At 37.5% G+C, this 25,103-nt stretch overlaps 1 protein-coding gene across 2 annotated transcripts in view; it reads left to right on the top strand.

The window, feature by feature from the left end:
* Positions 1 to 2,603: 2,603 nt before the first annotated feature.
* IL6ST (interleukin 6 cytokine family signal transducer) overlaps positions 2,604 to 25,103 on the top strand; it is a 44,550-nt gene continuing 22,050 nt past the window's right edge. Inside the window, exons 1-7 of one of the 2 annotated variants that reach the window (XM_020997311.2) lie at positions 2,756 to 2,846; positions 8,797 to 8,979; positions 16,604 to 16,683; positions 18,959 to 19,264; positions 21,530 to 21,650; positions 23,329 to 23,492; positions 24,022 to 24,176. In XM_020997311.2, the coding sequence (XP_020852970.1) occupies positions 16,617 to 16,683; positions 18,959 to 19,264; positions 21,530 to 21,650; positions 23,329 to 23,492; positions 24,022 to 24,176 (813 nt within the window). In that variant the 5' untranslated portion in view covers positions 2,756 to 2,846; positions 8,797 to 8,979; positions 16,604 to 16,616. Of the gene's footprint in view, positions 2,847 to 8,796; positions 8,980 to 16,603; positions 16,684 to 18,958; positions 19,265 to 21,529; positions 21,651 to 23,328; positions 23,493 to 24,021; positions 24,177 to 25,103 lie in introns of both variants that reach the window. The other variant, XM_020997319.2, reaches the window with a different exon arrangement.

Genomic DNA, 25,103 nt, shown 5'->3' on the forward strand with positions numbered 1-25,103 from the left:
CTTTTTTAATTGATACTATTTAGTCAACTGATTTTGTCTGATAACTATCTAAGTCTTGGTTCTTTGTCTTTGAACTTAATTCAGAAATTCGAGTGGCCTGTGTAATTAGGTAAGTTTAGAAATCCAGTTCTCCTGCTAAGCACTGTTCTATTCTTGCCTCAAGGAAATCTGTTATCTTGACAGATGTGAGTGGACACCAGGGAGTCTGGTCTGATATCTTTACACCACCAAGCTATCCTTTAAGGATGTCTGGTTTTTAAAGAAATATTGTCCACTATCTCTAACCTTGCGGGTCCGCTCAAACAATGAACATTTCTCAGTCACAGGAGGAAAGGAGGGATTGTTGCTAGCTAGCCCCTCATTCCCAATTTCAAACCAATCATATTGTCCCCCAAGCCTCAGCTCTATAATCAATCATATTGATTTTGCCATTCATGATTTGGAGCTCTTTTAACCAATCATCACTTGTTCCCTGCCTACAAAGTCCTGTTCTTTGTTCTGTACTCCCCAAAACTATAAAAGAGAACTATGTCCCTCACTTGGAGTCTTAGCTTTGCTGAAGAAACTGAGATGCTATTTATTGATAAATTTGGGCTTTAAATTGAGTGTGTGGAACTTTGTGCCTCATTTTACCTTATTTTGACTGTAACACTTTGGAATATAGACTTCCAAAGCCTTAGGCTGAGGCTCCAAAGATGGACACCTGTTCTCTCAACAGAACTTACAGTCTAATATAGATAAGAACAAGTATACAAATGATGATAATACAAGAGCAGAGTGAATTAAGTCCAAAAGAATTCAGGCATAGTGCTTTGAGAAATTTGAGAAGGCAGAGATCACTTTCACCCAGAGATACAGGGAAGACTTTTAGGAGGTGACTGTTCAATTGGGCCTTGAAAAGAGAGAGATGGGAGCAAGTAGAAAAATATGAAGCTGGAAGTTGTCCCATTTGGCAAGAATGGAGGAAATATGAAGGGAAGTATCATGAGATAAGACAGGAAAAGCAAGCTAGGGGAAAATTATCAAGGTTCTTGAGTTAGGTAGGAGTTTTCATTTTATTTGGTAGGCAATAGAAAGCTAGTAAAAGTTTTTAATTTAACAAGAAGAGGACTAAGAGTTTAATATTATTAAATGAAAGCATTCTTCAATTTTTCAATGAACCCAGTCAGATCTTAACTATATAGCTTTTCTCTTGCTCCTGACCTTTCTCTACACCCAATTGGTTAGTCTAGCATGCACCCTAGCCATATGAAAAGTGGATGCTTTCCTTAGGTGAAGTCCATCTTCATTTTAGAATGCCAGGCTTGGAGTCAGGCACACCTGGGTTCAAATCCCACTTCTAACCCTTAATAGCTAAGATATTTTAAAGTCCCAGAACCAAACTTTCGCTCTCCACCCTACCTGGTGCTCAGGACTGGTTTCCTTTTCAGCTTTTCCAATTCTTTGCCAACTGTTGAACCTACTACTAAGTTCTGATGTCCTGTTCTGGACTGCTTCATTAGCAGTACACAGTACTGAGGTCCATTAGCCCATAAGAGTATTAGCACTCAACCCATTCCTCAAACTACAATCACCCACACCCTCTGGGTCCAATGAATATTTCACACCTTTTCCCACTTCTCCATCTCTCCAAAATGAAAAATCATTTTTTCTCTTGAGCCCATCTCCACCATCATGTAATGAATACAGAATGAGTGCGCTAATCTTTCAGTCTTTAGGTATGTTTTGTTGAAGAGACCACCATCCTCCCTGGAACAGGCCACTTATACACTGCCTTGGGTTTGTAGCTGGATTGTTCAGATGTTTTGTGGTCCTTGTTTCTTTGCTATGCCAACATTTCAACAAAGCAACTTTGCAAGTCAGGCAAAGGACTCTTCTGTAGACCTGGAGCTCTGTTGGAGGTGCTACTGTCTATTGAGACGTTAAAAAAAATAATAACAATAAAGACAGAAGAGTTTAAGTTGTTAGGAAATTAAGCTATATCTGGCATTTTGCCAGAGGTTGGGAGCCCCACGCCTCACAGTAATACGAGTTTCATCAGCTCGTCATCATAGGGTTTGATGAATCATCTTCCTAAACTTACTTGTTAATGTTGGTTGTGGGTTTGCTATTTAAGAAAAAAATAACGATCCATTGTTAGATAACGTCTCTTATCTGGGAGGCTTTGGTCAATTTGAGGCACCTCTTCCCTCTAGCCCTTACTTTCCCCGAGGTTCAGGCCCAAACCTTCTATTTGCCCACGTGTCCCTCTGGGGAGCTGCGAAGGGAAAGGCCAAGGAAAGAACGGGGATGGGGGGGAGGCTGCGCAGGGAATTCCCTGGCTTCCGTTCATGCTCGCTACCCCGTTATTCCATAAAAAATGGAACATTCCGATCTCTGGGCTCCTGGAGGCGGGGCTGGCCCCCTGGTGGTGTGGGAGAGCCTGTCACTCCAGGCGCGCCGCTGGAATCCGGGACAACTGGAGCGACGTTACGGGAATAGGCACCCCTCAGCGCCCCGCCTCCTCGGCCTCCGGGCGAATGCGTGCGCCCGTCCTGTCGCGCCAGAGCCAATCAGAGGCCGCCTAGCTCCGGGCCTAGGGTTGGGGGCTAGAGTGAGCGAGGAGGGGCCGTTAACTGGGCCTGCCAAGGCTGGAAACGGGAGGGCGTCTGCCTGCGTGCCCGCCCCGGGGACGGCGGGGAGGCCGGAGCGGACAGACCCGGAGGCCGTGAAGCCCGAGCTCGGCGCGGTGACCGCCGCCGCCCGCCGGAGCTAGGGCAGAGGCCCGGGGCCTGCCGCCGAATTGGAGCTGGTGGGAGGAGGAGGCATCGCCAGCTTGGAGTCGAAGCGAGGCGCCGAGGCCGCTGGTGAGGACGGGGGACCGGAGGGGCGGGAGCGGGGGATCGGAGGGGGCCGCGGGGGACTCGAAGAACTGGGGAGAGGGAAACTTGAGGGTCTAGAGCGGGGGACCCAAGAGACCGAGGTTGGGGGGGCCCAAGGAGGTGATGGGGGGTAACCTGAGGAAATAGGGGGCAGCCCCGGGCTGTGTGACAGACCGGGAGGGGGACGTGGGGCCGCCTGGTATGAGGGACTTGGACAGGAGGAGGCGACTCGGGGTTTGCTGGTTGCATAAGAGATTGGGGGGGCGAAGGGGGCGGGGGGCTCCGAAGTGGCCGCGTGAGGAGGGTCAGAGGAGCCAGTCTCCGGGTCAGAGGGACCCAGTCTGGAGCCTTGACGGGGCAGTGACGGCGCCTTCTCACTTTAAAAAAAAAAAAGTGTCTGATTTCCTTGCCTGGAAATCCCCCTCATTCCTTTCCTTCCAGATCTCCACCTCTTTACTCTACTTTCCCAAATTCGTTTCCTCCCCCGAAGACCCGACCAGCGTCTCCTGAGCTGAACCCCCTCCTCTCTTTGCACCCCCCAACAGCTTGACGCGACTCAGTTTCTCCTGGTTAAATCTGTTAGCTCTCCAGCACTCTCTCAACCACCACTTCGTCCTGAGGAATGATCAGTTCTTACTCTAGGTTTTCTCCTTCCCTTATCCTCCAACTCTCTTATCTAGACGTGGTTATGTTTAATTTTTTTATCTCCACAACAGCGAGGTGCTTCCGAGTTCACACTACCTTTACTTTCAGTAGCTGTTTGTCCTCTCTCCTGCTTCAAAGTTCATCTACATACTTTGCCAGCTAATCTCGTATATGCCTCCAAAAGCAGGAGGCGCCACTATTCAGCATTAAATATGGCTTATTCCTCACTTAATGGTGTGAGACCTAAAAATTAAAGGTTATTATAGGCATCAAGGCACTGTTATTAAAAGGGAAAGGAGCTTTGTTTTAGCCCCTACGTGAGGCTTTGGAAACTATTTTACTATTTTACTCTCCTTTTTCATTTGAGGAATACTAAGGTCTGAAAGTAAACATTGCAGCACTCTTTCTCTTGGCTCTGTCCTTTCCTTTAAGGAGTAGAAATGGAATTCAGTCACAGAAGCAGATTTAGTAGCATTGGGCCTTTTAAATTAACCCATTTTGTAGTGGCTAATTATTAGGTCAGGATAAATCTTACAGAGCAGATTTGGGTTTTTTATATAGTCTGCTGTGACTGACGACTTGAAGCTATACCAACATCTATGAGAAACTTAATGGCTAAGAGCAGTATATAAGATGGTCAGTTATTTTAGTTCTGTAACTCTATAGTGCCTTCTACTTACTTTAATTACAAACTGGAAAACTAACAGAAGCAACATGATCATTGAATTAAAACCCATAGTTGTTCATTGTGAGTCTTACAAATTCCTTTGGAATAATTCCGAATATGTTTTTATCCCAAATGAAGTGTTAGAAATGACAAAGGAAAATAAACTGTATAGCAGTATTTCCCAACCTAAAATACCTTTCAAATATTAATTCTTGACTACCTCCCCTCTACCTGCAACCTCAGTGATAAGAGTTTTCGGTGGAAAAAGAGAGATCAGGAGCTTGTGGTGAAAAGAACAGGACTCAAGAAGAGAAGCTATTTTTTTTAATGGGTAGGTTTTAATACCAAAAACTAAAGAATTATAGAATATGAGAATTGGAAGGGATCTCAGTAACCATCTAGCACAGCCTCTTCACAAAATAAACCTTTGGTGCTAAAAGTTTTGTGGATCCTTAAAAATTTGCTGAAGATTGACACATACATATAGGCTAATTATTTATATGTGTGTATGATCTTTCATATACACTCCTCTCCTCAGACACTGACGCCACACTGGTGAAGGTTCTTATCACCTCACATCTGGACTATTATAATAGCCTGCCAATTGGTCTCCTAGCCTCAAGTCCCTACTGTGGTCTGTCTTCCATTCTGCTGTCAAATTGATCTTCCTAAAGCCTATGTCTGACCATGTCACATGTACCTTCCCCCTTTCAATCAACTCCAGTGGCTCCCTATTGCCTCTAGGATCAAATATAAAATCTTGCGTTTGGCTTATAAAGCCTTGTATGACCTGCCTCCTTCCTACCTTTTAGTCTTCTTACAACTTACCACCTACTTTGTACCTTTGAGATCTATTGACACTGGCCTTGTACTGTTCCTCACAAAACACACTATTTCCCAACTCTTCCCTTTTCACTGGCTGTCCCCTGTGCCTGGAAAGCTTTACCCCCTCCTCTCTGCCTCCTGGCTTCCTTGTCTTCCTTCAAGACCCAGCTAAAGTCCTGTCTTCTGCAAACTTTTCCCAGGCCCTCTTAATACTACTTGGTACCTTCCCTCTGCTGTTCATTTCCAATTTATCTTGTATATGTTTTGTTTGTATGCAGGTCTTTGCACATTGTCTGATTAGAATATCAGTTTCTTGATAGCTTGGGTTGTTTTTAACCTTTCTTTGTATGTCCAAACAGCACAGACGTGTTGTAGGTGTGTAAGAGATGCTTGTTGATTGACTCTACTAGCAGGGGACTGGGAAAAACACCCATTTCTGGGGTGGGTTTTTTTTTCCCAGCTAAATTATTTGTGGCTCTGTTATTGTCAGTGCTATGTTATATTGATTCAGTTTTCTTAGAGGTAACAGAGTTAAGTTTTATGGAGTAGGGTTGCATAATAGATAAGAGTCCTGGACACTTAACCTTTCTGAACCTTGGTTTCCTTATCTGTAACCTGACAGAGTTAGCCTACAAGACCTGTTAGGTCCCTTCCCCCTTTGAACCTATGATTTTAAGAAACACTATTAAAAACTAATTTAGAAACAGCATTCCTGAGCAGAACTGCGGTTCTATCATGGCCGACTTGATATCCTGATCTTTAATTGCTACATTTTATGCTTATTTTAAAATATTTGCAACAATGAATACTGAATAAATGTTTTTGTAATCTTGATATAAAAGAGCACTAGACTGGGTGTCAAGAAATATTCTTCTAGCCCTGCCTCTGCTGCTGACTAGCCATGGAAATTTGGGCAAGGCTTTTACCTTTTTGGGCTCTCTTCATCTTGAAAATGAATGGTAGTCTCCAAGGTCCCTTACAGTTTTTAAAGAACTCACTGTTTCTTCACAGTTGTTGTTTGGTCGTTTCGTTGTGTCCAACTCTTCATGACCTTATTTAGGATTTTCTTGGCAAAGATACCAGAGTGGTTTGCCGTTTCTTTCTCCTCCCTCATTTTATAGATGTGGCAAACAGGGTTAAGTGACTTGCCCAGGGTCACACAGCTAGTAAGTATGTGAGGCCAGATTTGAACTCAGGAAGATGAATCTTCCTGATTGCAGACCTGGTACTCTCTCCACTGAACCACCTAGCCCCCCCTTCCTCACAGTACATACAGTAATTTTTGATGAGCATTAAGAACATTGAATATATTAAATTTAGATTTGTTAGTTTATTAGGTAAAACATGCAGATGAAGCTGTCTACCAATACTCACACTTTTAAAATCTGATTCTAAAAGAAAACTGGAAATTAACTTGTCACATCTCAGCAATTATTTTAGATATTCTCTTTCAGAAAAATCCATGTTTAGAAATTACTGGCATTGTTAGGAATTCTCAAATTATAAAACTAGATGAGATAGTCAACAAATATTTGTTAAATGAATGCTGTATACAAGGTACTCTACTAGGTTCTGGAAATACAGAGATAATAAGACAGACCCAGCTCTCAAGGTACTTACCACTTAACCATTTAGAAGCCTATCTAGTCTACTGTGATCCAGTTGTCAGAAATCACATACTGAAAATTTTGTCTAAATAGTATCTTTTTTTAATATATTGCTTGGAAAAGATACTTTATGTTTATCTCCTTTTGCAGAAGAGTTCATGACAAAGAGATAGTTCCTACCATTATATTCCTAAGTAACCATGTGCCTGGCTGGGATCCTATAACCATTAGCTGAAAAATTTATGACAGTAGAAATGATTAATATACCCAAATGTCCCAAAACTGTCAGCAAGGATTAGACAAGTCCCTGATTCTGCTCCTACAAATATCCCCAACCTATACTAAAGTCTGAAAGCCATGCTCAAATTTTGGTCTCAACAGCTAACCAAGCCAAAGTATGGAGTGGAAAGCTTAAATGTCACTCAAAACCTCTCTGCTCAGGATGATCTGTTCTCATAATCAAGATCTATCCTCATAGTAATGCCCTTAAATTAAGTGCATTAATAGAAAAATAGTGCCTAGAATATGAATAGTAATAATTGTATAGTACTGTGCCCTGATTAGACCATATCTGGAGTATTGTTTCTATTTTGATGCATTACATTTTAGGAAGAGCATTGCCAAGCCAGAGCAGGTTCAGAGGAAGGGCAGTCAGGATGGTAAAAGGGACTTGAAACCATGATATATTGAAAAATGGTTAAAGATATTGGAATTTTATAGTTTAAATAAGAGAAAGTTTGAAGGAAAGGTAAAAATAATAATATTCCTGTATTTAATGGATTGTCATGTAGTGTAAGAGAGATTAGATTCATTTCATTTGGCCCGGAAGTAGAAGTTACAGAAAGGCAAATAATGTCTTGATATAAAGAACAGTTTAACATTTTAAAGCTGTTCCTCAGTGGAACTTCTCAGTGGAGGTGTTCAAGTGAAAGCTAGGTAGTAACCTGTGGTAGGAAGGTGGGGGATGCAGGTACAGAGATGTTTGTTCCAGATTGGAGTTGGACTAAATGATCCTTGAAGTTTTTTCCAAACCAGGTAACTTCAGTTTTAAATATGGTCAATTTGAAGTAGTGCTGGTACATCAAAATGAATTGCCTCCTTTGGCAGTTGCACACTAGGCAATTGGAGTGACTGGGTTTGTTTGTTTTTAAAGCATGTAATTGTCTATAATAGTTTCTGACAATTTACTTGATTTCCTTTATTTATATTGTGAACTCCCCCTTATAATTTTTTATTTTCATAATTTTAAAAAATCTGTTTAGTTTTTTAAAAACTTTTATCATCATACTGTCTTTTTGTTTTCTGCTTTGTTTGCCTCTGATTTTCAGAATTTCTACTTTTATGTTTGTTTGGGGGTTATCAATTTGTTTGTTTCTTAGTCTCTTTACTTACATATTTAATTCATTGATATTATCATTCTCTGTTGTGATGATGTGCTTAAAGATATAAATCCTCTACACCTTGTTTTATGTATGCGCAACAAAGTTTGTGCTGTTTCTTTAATACAATAACATGCATTTTTATTATTTGTTCTTTAAAACTCTTTAGGTTTACATTATTCTTCATTTAATTCTGAATCATTTCTTCATATATGTATTATTATGTGATTTTTATTGATTTATAAAGAATGTATTTATTATTTATGCATTTCTATATTTGTTTATGAATACTTTATGCTCAAGTACATGGTCAGTTTTTGTAAAGTAATGCAATACTGAAAAATATGTATTCCTGAAGATTCTCATTTAAGTTTTATCATTTAACTTTTCTAATATTCTGTCTAGCTCTTAGCTCCTCTCTTGTTTATCTTTGTTATATTTTTCTATGCCTGATGGAGGCATGTTGAAGGCTTAAACAATTATTCTATTGTCTTGACCTTCCTGTAGTTTGATTAGCTTTTCTTTTAAGTGTTTAGATGCTATACCATTCAGTGCTTATATATATATTTAATATTGATGTTTTTTTTAATTTGTGGTGCCTTTAAACACTATGTAAACCCCTTGCTTATTTATTTTGATCGTGACTTTTTTTTGTCTGAAATTTGTCTGAAATATTACTTACTCCTTTTTTTTTAATTTGGTTGAGATATAAGTTCTGCTCTACCTCTTCATTTTAGCCCAATATGAATCTGATTTTAAGTATATTTCTTATAAACAAATTATTGGATTTGCTTTCTGATCCTTTTTGCTAGATATTGTGGTGCAGCGGAAAAGGTCCTGGATTTGGAGTCAAGAAAACTGGTTTTAAGTTCTGGCTCTACCACTTACTGCATGATCTTGGACAAAACACTTAATGTCTGTGAACTCCCATTTCTTCATCTGTAAATATACCTTCCAAGTCAAAAGTTATGATTCTCTAACTCTTCTCTTTATGGGTGAGTTCATCCCATTCATAATTATGATCATTAAATTTGTTTTGCTTTCCATATCCTGTTAAATTTTTTTTCTTCATACTCCACTCCCTTATTTAGAAAGTTGGACAGTAGTGAGAAGTATAATCACCACAAAGTGCCTGTAATTTATATTGTTCAGAAGAATCTAATACCAATCCAAAACACTGGCTCTTGAACTGTTCTTCCTCTCCCCTCTCCCCCTTTGCTCCTCTGCTTTCATAGACAGCCTTCTATAGTTGTAGTTTGTGTCTTTCACATCTCCAACTTTATGCCCTATCTGCCTTGGCCTTATGCCCTGTTTATTTTATTACTACAACTAGGTTTTCTTTTCTTTTCTTTTTTTTTTAATCTTCCATTGCCTTAGTCAGAAAAATATAATATTCATGGGATACCTACTCTCCCAGTCTCCTGTTGGAATAATTTTCTCCTCTATGTTCCTTCCTCCCCACTCCTAGGATATTCTTTTTCTATGGGGACAGGTGGTGGTGGAAATCTAAGCCTGAGCTTCTCTTACACTTTGTTCCCTTACTGACCCTTAAAATTTTAAGATATTTAAGAGGCACAATAAATATTTCCTCCTTCCCCTTTGAGGATATAAGCTCTTGATTATATCACTTGTCACAGAGCCCCTTAGTTTAGGATGAAGGCCTGGGAGAATGAACTTCCAGAAATTTTAAAAATTATCTTTATTTTATTTTTGTCCTTTTGCTCATATGGCACATTTCCTAAAGTTTTTGAGTGGCTAGTATAGAGTGCTAGGTTTGGCTACATCCTTTTATTTCTCTGTCTCACCAGAGAGCATTCTCAAAGATTTTATGGATTCGAAAACATAAGCATATGGATACATAATAATTGTCACCTTGATTTATCCTCTTTTTTGGGGTAATATTCTTATCCATGTGTTTTTCCTATCATCTGGCATCTTCCCCTCTTTCATGTATCTTGAAAATCTGTCCCGTCAATGCTTTGTAGATCCATTTGTCTTCAGCAGGGATCTCTTCTGAGTATACTTACTTTGGTTCAGCCTATCTTAAATTTCCATTTTATGAAGCTCATCGTCTGATGAGTTGTTGAAGTCCAGATATGTTCCATTCTCATCAGTGATGAAACTGGATGGCTGAAGAAATGCTAACATATATGTTCTCCTTTTTTTCTTCCCTACTTAACCCATTTTCATCTCTAAGTGCTTTTAAAATGATCCAAGTTGGATCTTAAGACTTGTTTTCTCCTACTTTTTACTATTTTGTAAGGTGGTGCTTCTTATAATCTTCCACTGTTCTCCGTAACATTTTACAAGTGAGTTTATACTCAAAACCAGAGCTGTCCTTGGCTACTCTCACTCCTTGCCTAGCAAGAAAATCAAGTTTTTGGTACTTTAGCTCTTTCTTTCTAGCTGCTTGCTGTATTTTTTTCTTGACTTGGCATCTCTGTTTTTTGGCTATAGCTTAGAGTGTCTTTCAGGAGGTAGATTCTTTCTGTTTTCACTTTGCCCTCTGGCTCGAAGAGATCTGGGCAGTTTTCCCTTAAGATTTCTTAAAATATGTTATCCAGGTTTTTTCTTTGATCATGATTTCAGGTAATTCAGTGATTTTTTTAAAAAAAATTATTTATTTGATCAGTTTTTACAAGTATTATCTTACCCTTCTCTTCCCTTCCAATTTGAACAAGAAGAGAAAAAGGAAAAAAAAAACCCTAAATAGATACTCATAGCCCAGCAAAATAAATTCCCACATTGGCCATATGTGTCACCTCTCTGGAAGGAGGGTGAATAATGCATTTTGTCATCAGTTCTCTGGAGTCATTGTTTATCACTCATTATCACAGAGTTTTAAAGTACTTTGAAGTTGTTTTTCTTTGTAATGTTGTTGGTATAGTTCCATTTACTTCATTCAGCATCAGTTTATAGAGGTCTTCCCAGTTTTCCTTGAAAACTGTACATTTCATAATTTCTTATAGCATAATCGTTAACAGTTATATGCCATGATTTATTTAGCCATTCTCCAGTATATAAAAGCCTCCTTCCCCATTCCCCCCACTACAGTTTCCATTTTGAAGGTACTACCAAAAAGAAAACTGCTATCAATATATTCATATACATATTCAAGTCCTTTTCTTCTTTCTTTAGTCTCTTTGGGATATAGGCTTAGTAATGATATATAGCTGGGTCAAAGAGTATACACATGTTAGTAACTTTTATGGCAAAGTTTCAAATTACTTTCCAGAATGGCAAGTCCAGTGATTCCTAAATTATGTATCTTCAACTTGTTTTCTACATTCACTGTTTTTACAATATAGATACCTTACATCAGCCCATAATCATTAAAAAAAAAAAATTTCAATTTTTTGGCTTTCTTCTGTTCCTAATTATTTTATATAGGATTGTTGAGTTCTGTTTGATCCGATCTGTTATGTGAGGTGTTCTACCACCATTCTAAACTACTTAATCTCCTTCTAATTTTTCCCTCAAAAGCTCAGTTCCAATTGTATTTTTTTTTGTCTTGCATCATTTCTTCCAGCCACTCTTATAGGGTTTGTGGCTAAGCAGGTTTTTTTTTCCTCTAAAGCTCTTGCTTATACTTATTGAGGAGTTTACTCTCAGTTTAAATTTACTCTTTGGCTTCTCTTAACCCATAATATTTCTTCATTTTGTTCAGCATTTATTTCTGTTTTCTCATATTTCCAATCCTAGTCTCTTGATTGAAATTTGGGGCATGACCAATCTCAAGGATGCATTGGTAGGCCCCATTTGGTATACTGTCTATCACTCTGTAGTCTGGATGCTATTGCTGTTCTGGATGGATTGGGTGATGATAGGCTCCTTTGCCATAGTCCTAAGCTTCTTTCTCAGTTTCTGCAGGATGCTGAGTGGTCAGTGTAAGTGTTGGCCCCACCCCTGCTTCACCTTCCTTGCTTCCACCCTCTGCTGTGACTCTGACAGGCACAAGTTGAATGTTAGCAATTGAGGAGATAACCTCTTCTTGCAAGGCCTCCATCTCCAGCCTGAGCCCAGGTCCTGAGTTGGTCCTGTATACTGTGGCTTTCAGCTCTCAAATGAATACATGGCCAGGCCCTGTTTTGTTACATAGTGACCTATGAGTGCTGGTTCTGTCCTTTTTTTCTGCTCTAACAGACCAGAGCCAAGATTCCATTGGCTTTAGACCCACTTACCAGAACTAGTGCTGTCTTTTTTCCCCCTGACCCCCACCCAAAGCCTCCCTCTTTAGAGGACCCACAGGCTTTTTGTCTCCATTTGCCTGGGCTCAACCTAGCTTCTCAAGCACCACCCTCCCCTCACATCTGCAGTCTTCAAGCTGCCTTTTTATGCATTTCTCAACTAGGTGAAGAGGCTTACTTGTATTTCGCTTCAATTCTCTTGATCATTGCTTTTTTTTAGATAGTTGTGGTATATGTGGGAACGCTGAGCCCATCTATCACATTTCTCCATCTTCACTGGAAAACCCCTCAACTCTCTTTTCCCCACTAATAGAGGAATTGCCAAATGGTGATATTTCAGATTTGAGTCATTCTTCCCTACTAAAATAAATTCCCTATTAAGACAAATAAAACCAGGCAACAGAAGTTTAAAACAGAAAGGACAAAAGGAAAACAAAAAATGATTGAGCTTTGTATACTGTTAATAGAAAGAGAGGTCAAGAAGGCAAATTTTTAAGCAAAATACTATGAATATTACCAACTAGAAAACAAAATAAGCCAAGTCTGGATATCATAGGATCACATATTTAGAATTGGGAGGGACTATGGAGGCTTCTACTCCAGTCTTCCCAATTTATAGTTAAAAAAAAAAACTGAGATCCATAGAGGTTAAGTAACTTGCCAGACATCTTAGAGGAAGGACTTGAACCCAAGTCCTCTGACTCTAGAGCAGGGGTGGGGAGCCTGTGGTCTCAAGACCACATGTGGCCTTCTAGGTCCTTGGGTGTGGCCTTTTGACTGAGTCTTAAGTTTTACAGAACAAATGCTTTTATTAAGGATTTGGATTTGCACTAGAGTCAATGCACTTTTCCCTTTATCTTTCATTCTTCCCAGATGATTAATAGTTGCTATTTTCTTATTGTCAACTGTCTTAAAATGCTATTGTGTTTTTCCATGTGATTGCAAATTCAAAATTGATATGTGAATTTTATCAACTGGCATCTTTATAGCAGATTCCAGTAGTTAAGTGTTTAGAGGCTAGCACAGTGTCTGCAACATAGTATTAGATCAATAAATTCTCTCTGCTTAGCTTATCCACATATTATCCAGGGCTTTAAAAAAACAGGAGGAAGAAAAGTACATATGAACAAAACTTAACAGAATATACAGTGGGACATATTTAGATAATTCTGGTCTGGAATCTAATCCGTTAACACCTCGTTTTCCTTTATTTATGTCTTGCCTCTTTATTTTAGCTCAACAATTTGTATAGTAAAAATTTCCTTTGGTTCTAAAATGTCTTCTGTGATTATCTGGGGACAGGCAAAAATGATGATGCTCTCAAACACCAGAAAAGCCAAGGGAAAACTAGAGGGGAATTTGTTGTGGGAATCCGTTAGCACTGGCTAGAAAGGGTGTGAAACCTTTCTTGGCTAAGGTAAGAAGTAGATTTTAGAGTCATCATCATAAAGAGATTTTATTAATCCACCATAAGCATTTATTAAGTGCCTTCTCTTAAGGCATATATAGTTCTGTATTGTAGACACTAGAAACACAAGGACAAAAACAAGAGTCCCTGCTCTCAAAATCTGAAGGTACCTTTAGAGGAGAAGATACTAATAGGAGGAAGAATCAAGAAAGGCCTCATATCAGAGATGACATTTGAACTGAGTTTTGAAGGAAGATAGGGATTGTAAGAATCAGAGCTAAAGAAGGAGAGCAGTTCAGACATAGATGTGGAGATGTGCAAAAATGCCATGTTGTATACAGAAAACAGCAAGTCTAGTTTGCTGGCAATGTAGGGTGAAGTATAGTACTAGAGTAATAAGCCACAAAAGGTGGGATTGAGCCATATTATTTAAAGGCTTTAAGTCCCAGAGACATTTTTTATTTTCTCCTAAACGCAATAGGAAACTACTGGAACTTTTTTTGAGTACTGGATTGGCATGGTTAGACCTTTGCTCTAGGAACACCACTTTGGTAGCTGTGTTAGAGTTGGATTATAGAGGGAGGGATTGGAGACAGGCAGCCAGTTGTCCAGAGAGGTGATAAAGGACTTGAACCAGTGTGGTGGTCCTGTGAGTAGAGAGAAAGGGATAGATGCAAGAGATTTTATGGAGATAGAATCAACAAGACTTGGCAAATGATTGAATATGTGATGGAGAGGGAAGAGTCAAAGAGAATGTGAAGGTTGAGAACCTGGGAGATGGGAAGAACGATGGTATCCCCTGGAAGAAATAGGGAAGTTGGGGAGAGGGAGGAATAAATTTTGGAGGCAAGCGTCCCTTTTGGACATGGTGAGTGTGAGATAACTACCAGATTTCTGATTGGAAATGCCCAGTAGGCATTTGGTGATGAAGAACTAGAGCTCAGGAGAGGCTAAAGTGAGATTCATAGATTTAAGAGTCCTCTACATAGACATGATTATTGAACCGGTGGGGAGCTGATGAAGTCACATAGAGAAGAGAAGAGGGCCCAGGACAGAGCCTCAGGCTACACCCACAGTTAGAGGATGAGACACAGATGATGATCCAACAAAAGAAGACAGAGGAGTAGCCAGACGCGTAGAAGGGAAAAGCCAGAAAAAGCAGAGTCAGGAAACCAAAGCAGGAGACGATATATCAGGAGGAGAGTGCTCAACAGTGTCAGATGCTGCAGAAAGGGTGAGGACTGAAAAAAGGTCATTGAATTTGTCAGTGAAGGGCTCATTGATAACTGTTGAGAGAGCAGTTTTAGTCGAATAGTGGTTAGAATGCAGTTTGTAAAGGTTCAGAAAAGAGGAAGTGGAGATGATTGAAGTTGAAATACAGAGAGTGAATGAATTCCCAGAGGGGAACAAGTAGCAAAAAAAGAAAAAGGACTGAAAATTATATTTTTGCAATAAGATTAGTTTTTTGCTAAACATAGTTATTACCCACAAAAGTAAGTTATATGCACCAGGATGTAGAAATAGCTTTATGACATAAAATGTTTCATTGTCATGCAATTTTATTTGTTACTAATTTTTCATTGGAAAAAAATGAAATAATTCTGTAGCACCGAAATGCATTTTTTTGCATTTTATTTTTTCCCAATTACATGTAAAAACAATTTTCAGCATTTTCCTTCAAAAATTTGAGTTCCAAATTCCCTCCCACCCCACCCCCCATTGAGAAGGCGGGCTATTTGATACAGATTATACATGTGCAGTCTTGCAAAACATATTCCACATTAGTCATGTTGTAAAAGAAAAATAGACACCCCCCCAAAAAAAGTTTAAAAAGTATGCTTCGATCTGTATTCATACTGCATCAGTTCTTTCTCTGGGAATGGATAGCATTTTTCTGAAATACATTCTTTATTTGCATAAGAGACCTGCAAATCTTCATTGACATAAATATTGCATCAGAGACAGTGTAGACTCTATGTGTCATCTTTAGCAAAATATTAACTGCATTACCTTTGTTTATTAAGCATCAATTAAACAAGCTATTAAATTAATTATTTTTTATATTTATAGCAGTCAAGGACCATAGTGTTTAATTTGTGGTAGCCTGGTAAACCCATACTGTCTTTTTTTGTAAATATATTGAACATTTTCTAATCCCTCTCCCTCCATTCTCATCTTGAAGCAATAAAATAGAAAGAGCTATTACCCTTAAGTTTGGAAACAAAAAGAGAAGGCAGTCAAATACACCTTCTGTGATAGCATTTTCTATTGTTTTAAGATTCATAAATAATAGTTTTGAGTAGATTAAGGTAGTAATAACACCTAGTCCAACTAAGTCATGTATTTAGTAATTAGGCAGCAGGATGTTTCACCGTAGGATGCACACCTTTATGGGTCTAGTTCCCATATATGTGCCTAATTTCTTAGCCGGCTTTTTTTGTTTTAAGTTTATGTACTGTATATAGTGTGTTAAGTATATACATATACCTTGATTTTCCCCATGCACCCTTAACCTCAGAGTTTTCATTTTGTAAAACTAGAACAAAAACAATGGCAACACCAACAGTAACAATAGCTTAACTTTATGTAGTGCCTGCTATATACCAGGCACTCTGCTAAATGCTTTATAATATTTATAAATATTATTTCATTTGATCCTCTCGACAACCCTGCAAGTAGGTACTATTGTTGTCTTCATTTTACAGTTGAGGAAACTAAAGTAAACAGAGGTTAAATGATTTGCCATATTTGAACTCCAGTCTTTTCCAGACTCCAAGACCAGTGCTCTATCCACTTGGGCCACCTAGTGGCCTGAATATTTGATATAGCCATAACTTTAGTGGGGGGAATGGAGTGATAGGAAACATTCTGCTTTCATTTTTCATTGTTGAGGTTTTTTGTTTTACTTTTAGGCAGTAGTTACAGCAGAAAAATAGAATTTTAGAATTCTAAAATATGTTTTTAAATGACTATGATAGCTTATAGAAGTAAAATTTCAATATAGTATGTGCATGTTTCTTACAGGAATCTATGCAAGATGTTGGCTTTATGGACTTGGATAGTGCAAGCTTTGTTTATTTTCCTCATCGTTGATTCAGTAGGAGGTAAGAATCATAGTATAAAAACAGTATGCAATTAATTATTATGGTTGTTCTTCAGAGTGTTATGACTATAGTGATGCCACTTGAATATAACTTTATTTACAAAATTAAGTACATGCTATATGCAAAGCACTCCACTCGGTACTGGGTTTACATTGACAAATGAAATAGTCTCTGCCCACAAGAAGTTGACACTACCAGGAGTGCTACAATAAATAATAAGAAGTAAATTTAAAATAAAATTTCAGGAGGGGAGAGGACCCTATCAGTTAGAGGAACCAGGAAACACTTCACATAGTAGGTAGTACTTGAACTTAGCCAAGTTCAGGCATTATTAATAAAAATAGTTATTGATGGCCATTATTAGTAGACAATTACCACTAAAAAGGCAATTCTTTAACAGTCTATTACATATTTTAATACATCTGCTTGGTGGGTTCACATCAGAAAAACTAATCATTGTCCAAATGCATTACTGGGCAGTTATCTGAAATTTAATAATCATTTTATTGAGTATCAGTAGAAGAGATCTTATCTTATTCTTATATCTCTTGTAGGAGGAGCTAAAAGTGTTGCTGAACACAGGAAAGAATGCTTTTCTCTCAGGGAGTCATATTGGCACTGCAGAACAGGGATCAACTGTCTCCATAGACTTAAAAGCAATCAGTAGTTTGTGGTGATCCTAAATAGGGAAGAAGAAGGAAAGATGAAAAAAATAGGGGGAAAAAAGGAAGGAGTGGAGAGGAGCAAAAGAAAGGAAGAAGTTAGAAAATAAAAACATACACAGCTTTATCTATGGTTTAGGATCTTCTGATTGGTACCATTGTGATAGTAGTATGCCTTCCCTAGAAACACCTGTAGTTAATATATCCAAGATGTGGGGGATTGACCAAGACAAAGGGTTGGTAGAAGGGTTCATAGCTATATGAGGTCTCAGATGTTCTAGCTTAATAAGGATGGGGAAGAGATACTGGGGGGGGGGGAAGTTAATTTAAAAATGGACTTAAAAGGAAGAAGAGTCCTTCTTATTCAAACCAAGATGTTCCACATAAATGAATTTTCAGATAACTGAAGCCTACTCCTTTAAATTCCAAATTTTTTTTAAAATTGTAATAATTTCAGTGGATATGTTTATAAAATGTATTTACTACCCTCCCTTCATAAATTATAGTTTAAAATTTTTTGATGACTTAAGGTTATCATAAACAACAGTTGCACTGTTTACAGTGATTTCCTGAATAGCTACTGTTCTCATACTAGATGGCCCCATACTTTTGTGTTTTTGAAGTTCTCTCTTTTTTATGGTTCTATCATCTCCTGATATCAGCTGTCATTTTAATGTGTTCTGCTTCTAATGTGCTACATTTTTTGAAAAAACATTTTAGCTCTAAAATTCTAAATCTGTGGCTTATATTTGCTTCTGGAACCATTCATCATGAGAGAGCCCTGCAGTCCCTATTAGTGTGAATCTCTAGAGCAGTAATAATGATAACAGCATGCAGTTCTGTGCTAATAATAAGAGTTGCAAATTTATACTCTGGGCTTTAAAAAGTGAACCTTCAAGGAGACAGTTGCAAGGGTAATTGAAAAAGAAAAGCTTCTAGTAGTTATACATCTGCTGGTATATAGCTGCCTAAGCAGGAGGAAAAACAGTGGAGGAGTCTCAGGAGAAAGGGTCTCAGGTCTCTGGGGTTATGTTCACAATTAACAAAGAGCCAAGACAAGTGACAAGAGTTTGAATATGTCATGGATACAGTAGGCCTTACTGTGTTAGGTATCTTAAGAAAGTGGGGGACAAGATTGTGACTATAATCAAACTAAAGATGAACTTCAGTGACACTGAAAAAGACATTTTCCCTAGACTCGGCACATGGGTGGTACATAAAGAAAAGGATTTCAAGCTTCCCAAAAGCAGGCAATCCATATATACTCAGGAGAATGAGGCCTAGAGGAGCCTAGGGGCACTCATCTTCCATAGAACTGGATGAAACAAATAACAACAACAATAATAATAGTTAACATTTATATAGCACCTACTGTGTGGTGGGCATTATGCTAAAAATCAGGACAGGGTGCTGAGGACAATAAAACAAAGAGTAATCATAGTAGGATTATCTTGGATATAATGACCAAAGCAAGTTATCCTGTTACTAGTCATCATTATCGAGTCCGTCTAATTTCAAATAAATAGATAGGTCTTCCAAAAACTTAAAAATATATGATTATTTTCTACAAAACATGTTTGATCATAATATATTTTGTTTTGTTTCCTTTTAAGGTGGACTTTTAAAACCATGTGGTCACATCGTCCCAGAATCTCCAGTTGTAGCACCTAATACTACTTTCACAGCGATTTGTGTTTTAGATGAAGAGTGTTTGAGTGAACACCATTTAAATGCTAATCAAATTTTGTGGAAAATAAAAGACACCTATGTTCCTAAAGAACAATACACTATCCTAAATAAAACAGCTGCCAGTGTTACTTTGGAAGATGTATCTTCATTAGGTAGTCCACTAACATGCAACATTTTACTATATGGACAGCTTGAACAGAATATTTATGGAATCCAAATCAGAGTGGGCTGTAAGTATACCTGTATCTTTTAAGATTTAACTTTAATTTTATTGATGCTTAATTTTTTCTCCTTTTTTGGTTAATACTAACCATTAAAGTCCTCTTCTTCCTCATGATATGGAGTTGACTAGTTTTTCAAAGCTATGCTGGTAGAATACAGGCCCTAGTAGATTCCTCCAGGCAGAAGCAGGTGCAGGCCTAGTATCAGACTGTACATCTGGATTATGAGAACCAGGGTCGAAGTCTGTCTTCAAGGGTGGACGTGCAGCCTGTAGATGGGCCCGTATCAAAAGCCTTTCTAGCTTGCTAATACCTTCCAGTATCTGCCTTCTACTGTCATAAACTTTGAGAATCCATGGTCACCTTTTGAAGTATGGAACTTTAAAGATCACATAGTCTTCTTATTTTGTAGCGGAGACATAGGGACTTAAGGGGAAAGTGGCTTAAGGATCCATAAGTGGCAAGGTCACAGTGATTTGTTGGAGCCAGTTGTTGCATTTTCAGTGTGAGCATTTACCCCTCAGAAACTTGCAAACTCTACAAATCAGGGCTTGAGTTACTGTTTTCATGATTGTCTAAGCTTTAAAAGGTTATAGAGAAATGTTAGTATAGATTAATCTTAAATAGGTCATGTAGACATTTTTCCCCCCAGGAAGACAGGTGCTAATATTTACCACCACAGCTCTGCAGGATTAGTACTACATTGCCTGCTCTGATTCACAGGCCAACCATGTATCTGTCAAGACAGATCATTCCAGATGAGCATTCTAGTTTCTTTCTTGCTTTTACATCTTCACACTAATTTGGTTTCATGTTTTACTTTCACACTTTCTTAAAAAACTCCAATTACAATGCTGTTTCTAGACCAGCAAATCACACAGCATCCTTTACTGTCTTCCTCTTAATTACTTTGTAAGTACTTGTAAAATATTGGCCAAACCCTCATGCTACTATGATCCCAGGTAGATTTACTTTTTAATACTTTTTAATAGGGTATCAAGGAGGATAGCAATATCACAAGTGAAGGGAGACAGCCTCAAGATAGATAGAAAGTTAAAGGACCTTAGTTCAAATCCCAACTCTTCTAGTTAACTACCTATCTCAGTAACATCAGGCAAGTTACTTATCCTCTCTGGGGCTCAGTGTCCTTAAAAGATAAAATGACATAATTAGATGATTTCTAAAGCCCCTTGTGTATGATCCTATGATTTTCAAAGACTTCATGATCCAGAAGACTTAAGTCTCTGGATTTTATGCTTTCTCATCAGGCCAAAGAAGGAGCCGTTTTTTGGACAGAAGCCTTTTAAAGTGTCTCTCAGTTGCCTCTGTGCTCTGCCCACTATTAAGACTAACCCTACTTATATTAGCCTTGGAATAAAGATAGAAAGAAAAATTAAAAGGCATGGAGGAAAATCTTAAATCACCAAAGACACAGGGGAAATGAAAAGGCATCAGCAACAGCTTCACTCTGAATCTGGTAGCCCCAAAACACCATGTATTAAGGTGGTCAGATTATGAGAAGCTAAGTCTAAATGTTAGGCTTCCCACATAAAATATCCTTGCTGCTGAAACTTTGGTAGGAGAATTCTAATCCATATGAATTGCTATAAAATGTATTTTTGAAAATCAGAAAAGATAATTTCCCTAAGTGTTTGAAGAAGTATTTCAAGTCCATTCAACTAAACATAACCAAGCTCACCTTCCCTGAGCTTAATGATCAGGCTTGTGGGTTACTGAAGCCTTTCAACATTTTTCCATCTGCAGCTATTTCTTCTTCCTCTTGTTGTTTTGCCTTTAACTATTTTACTGTTTGGGTTTTTTTCCTCCACTAAATATTAACAATTTATTTTAACTTAAAAAAATAGGGGAGAGGACTGATACTGATATATAAAATACAAGGAGATTAATAGTTGATTTCATTTATCCATATCATTCTTGCCCATGTTATTCCTGCTCTTCAGCCTTTAATTAGAAATGAAAGTTATTATGTTGAAATACATTAAGAAATAAACTATAGTCAGTTAAGATTTAGGAATATGGTTATAATACAGATATTTGCCCAAAGGAAATATGGCTCACTAGCTGGGAAAGTCTGAGCCTTTAAATTTAAAACAATTAGCTTTAAAATAATTGATCCTTTCTTTGCTGGTACCTTTTGCTACAACCTTTCTTTGTATATATCTTTTCCTAACTTAGGCTTTAAGTGAAAATGACAGTATGTAGTTCAGTGTTCAATGAAGCATTTGCCTTAATAAATGCTATTTTTTAATGTAGGGGCTCCAGAGAAACCAAAAAATTTGAGTTGCATCGTGAATGGTCAAAGTAACATGAAGTGTCAGTGGGACCCTGGAAAGGAAACACATTTGGATACAACATATGTTTTAAAGTCAGAATGGTAAGTTGCTTTGGATATTAGCTTCAGAATGGTAAGTTGCTTTGGATGTTAGCTTTGTAAAATAATCCTAGCTAGATAGGAAGTTGTTTTTTTTTTCTTGTTAGGGAGCAATAATGTCAAAATAAAAATTTGAATAGACTTTTTTTCTTGAATTTTTAACTTTTCTGTAAGTTTTTATGCTTGAGAATAACTTTTGCTTTTGACTTTTTTTTTTCTTGTTGTTGTTCCATTTTAGGAAGAAAAGGTGAAAGGACGTGTTTTCAGATCCTGTATTCAAATGGAGTCTGTTTTCTAATATATTTGGAAAATGCAGTTAGTTAAAAGCTCAACTCATATTATTTTTACTCATTTAATTTCTTCCTAATTTTTCCAATAAGGCATTTTAAATAGGTTTCATAAGATGGATTATAGATTTAGAGATGGAAGCTATCAACCCAGAGGTTTTTGAAAGGGCAGAATTATAAAAAATGTAGATCCTACTTGAGATTCACATCCTTATTGCTAAAGAGCCAGCAACACTTTTCAGTGGTAAAGTTATTGAACTCTAGATCTCTTCAGATCTCTTCTTGAGTAATTGTTTCAGTTAAACAAAAGATGCAAAATTAAGTTTTTTTCTTTGTAGAAAAGAGAGGGAGGAGTGCATGTTTTTAAAAACAATTGAAAAAAATCATGCAATTTTATCATTGGAGAGGATCTTAGCAATTGTCATTTCAACTTCCTCTTTTTATAGATAGAAAACAGACCCAGACAGTTTAAATGACATTTCCAAGACCATATTCAGGAGTTCTTAACCTTTTTTGTGTGATTTGGCAGTCTAGTGAAACCTATATCTCTTCTCAGAATAATGTTTTTAAATGCATAAGACACCACATATAGAATTACAAAAGAAACCAAATTGAAAATATATTGAAATAGTTATCAAAAAAAATTTTTTTTAATTCACAGACCCCAGGTTAAAAACCTCTGATTATAGATGGATAGTGGCAGTGGCATTTATAGTTACAATTTCATATGAATCCACATTTCTGATTTGGGGTATTAATACCTGTGAAGGTATATTGGAGAACCTCAGAGCTCAGGGGAGGTAGGTAGGAGAGAGATAGAAATAAAGTAAGAGGTAACTTGGAATGCAGAAAGGAAAGAATGCTGATTCTTTTCCCCTCTCCCCTCCATCCATCCCAGCCAGTAGAAGGATTTAAGGATTTTCATTTAGCCTTTTGTCCCACTTATCCAGGACAAAACATGTTTAGAAAATGATCAAAATGAACTCAACGATCCTTTCTACTCCTAATATGTTTTGGTTTTGCTTAGAAGAGTCTTATTTAGTATGATCTGTGTTTCAAAACAGGAAATAGGGGAAAAAATAGTATGTGTGTAGGAAGACCCTCTTTAATTTTTAAAAAAATGAAGGGATTAGCATAGTGAGAAAGTATGAATATATAGTAAGATTTACAAGAGTAAAACTGTTTAGAAAATGAAAATAATATCTATTTTCCCATTTCCAAATGCAAAGAATGCAAGTTAATTTTGGAGAGGCTTTCTGAATAACTTTTTATTAGCTGTGATTTTTAGTGACTAGTTTATTATAATTGTTTTAGTTTTCAGGTGTATTTTTGTATTTAAATGCTTGTATCTTAAAAACCTGCTTTTAATTAATGTCTCTGTATTTTATGTGTAGGCCAACACGGCAGCTGACAGATTGCATTCCACCACCTAATGTAAATAACTCGTGCACAGTTGATATGGTTGTGGTTTACGTCAATATGGATGTCTGGGTAGTAGCTACAAATGTTCTTGGAAATGTTTCATCTGATCGTATCAATTTTGATCCCATCGATATTGGTAATTATAAATTTAATATTAGGAAACAACTTCCTGATTTTAATTTCCTGTGGAAAAATCATAATTTATCAAGTAAACCAATTGATGTATGACTTTGGAGGCCTTTCTTACTGGACATTTGCAGCTAGTTAGAAGCAGCTAAGTGGTGCAGTAAATAAAGCATTGGACCAGATGTCAGGAAGAACCCACGTTCAAAATCTGACCTTAGACATTTACCACTTATGACCTTGGGCAGGTCACTTAACTTCTGCTTCCTCAATTTCCTCATCTATAAAGTGAGGATAATAATAGTATCTACCTCTCAGAGTAGTTGTGAGGATAAAATGAGCTGATATTCATAAAGTGCTTTGCAAATCTTTAAAAACCTTATATAAATGCTATTATCATCATCATTATTATTATTATTATTATTATTAACATGGAAAGAATAAATGGATGAAATGGAAGAAAGTAAGCTCTACAAAAGTACAGTCGATTTAAGTTATAAAAGTGAAAAATAGTGATTACTGGATTTTATTTTGTTCTTTAGTGCAACTCCTTCCTCCATATAATGTAACAGTCAGCAGTTCTAAGGCAATATCAAGTATCTTAAAAGTGTCATGGACCAACCCTGTTGATAAACCTTTTGAAGGATTGAAATATAATATTCGGTACCGTACCAAGGATGCTTCAGATTGGACACTGGTAAGTAACTTGAAAGTTATTTGTTAAAATATTCTCCCCTGAAGACCCATGACCCCAAGAATTCATAATCATTCTAAAAAATACATTGTTTCAGGTGGCACAGACTGTGCTAAAGACTAAAAACAACACCCCTTATTTTCCCCTAGGATCTTAAATTTAGGAGAAAGCACATGACAAGGAGCAAACAAAGCATAGAACATCTTTGAAGGAGAAGTAATGTGAGGAGAGGGGCCTTTGGAATAGAAGAGAAGCCAGAACAATAGAGGAACAAAGGCAAACAGTACATCCAAGTGTAGTGGAGGAAATTGATAAAGAACTATGAGGGAAAAAAAGAGTCTTAGGTAGGACATAGTTTACCTTTTGTGGCCAGTTATAATGTGACAGGCCAGCCATCAGCCACCTAAGAGCTTCTGGGTTATTTTTATCCTAGTGGCAGCAAATGTCACGGGGCTATCTCCCTCCCACCACAGTTGGAAGACAGCATGGATTTGTGAGATTACTGCCTTGATTAGCAGACTGTATGGTTTGATTATGAAATAGAATTTTTTGAGGATTTGGAGTTTGTTTTTCACTCCATATATAATGAATTGATCCAAGAAGGACTCAAACCCATGATTTTGTCCTTATGTGTGCAGTTGCATTCCATCTCCCTGATTAGAATGTGTAAAAGTTGTAACATTTTATTAGATTAATGCTTCATAATATTCAAAGAATATTGACTTGATGATTAAGAGGTTATGTGATGCAGTGGTCGGAGTACTAGGCTTCAAGCACCTGGGTTCACTTCTTGGCTCCACGATTTGCTACCTTGGACAAGTCACTTAATCTGAGCCTTAGTTTCCTCATCTGTGAAATAATAGGCCTAGATGAGATGACCTCAAAGTTTCCTGCTAGCTGTAACTTTACAATCCTCTGGTATTTTTTTGA

Source organism: Phascolarctos cinereus, unplaced genomic scaffold, assembly GCF_003287225.1.
Source record: "Phascolarctos cinereus isolate Bilbo 61053 unplaced genomic scaffold, phaCin_HiC Scaffold_4;HRSCAF=312, whole genome shotgun sequence".
NCBI classification, from domain to species: Eukaryota; Metazoa; Chordata; class Mammalia; order Diprotodontia; family Phascolarctidae; genus Phascolarctos; species Phascolarctos cinereus.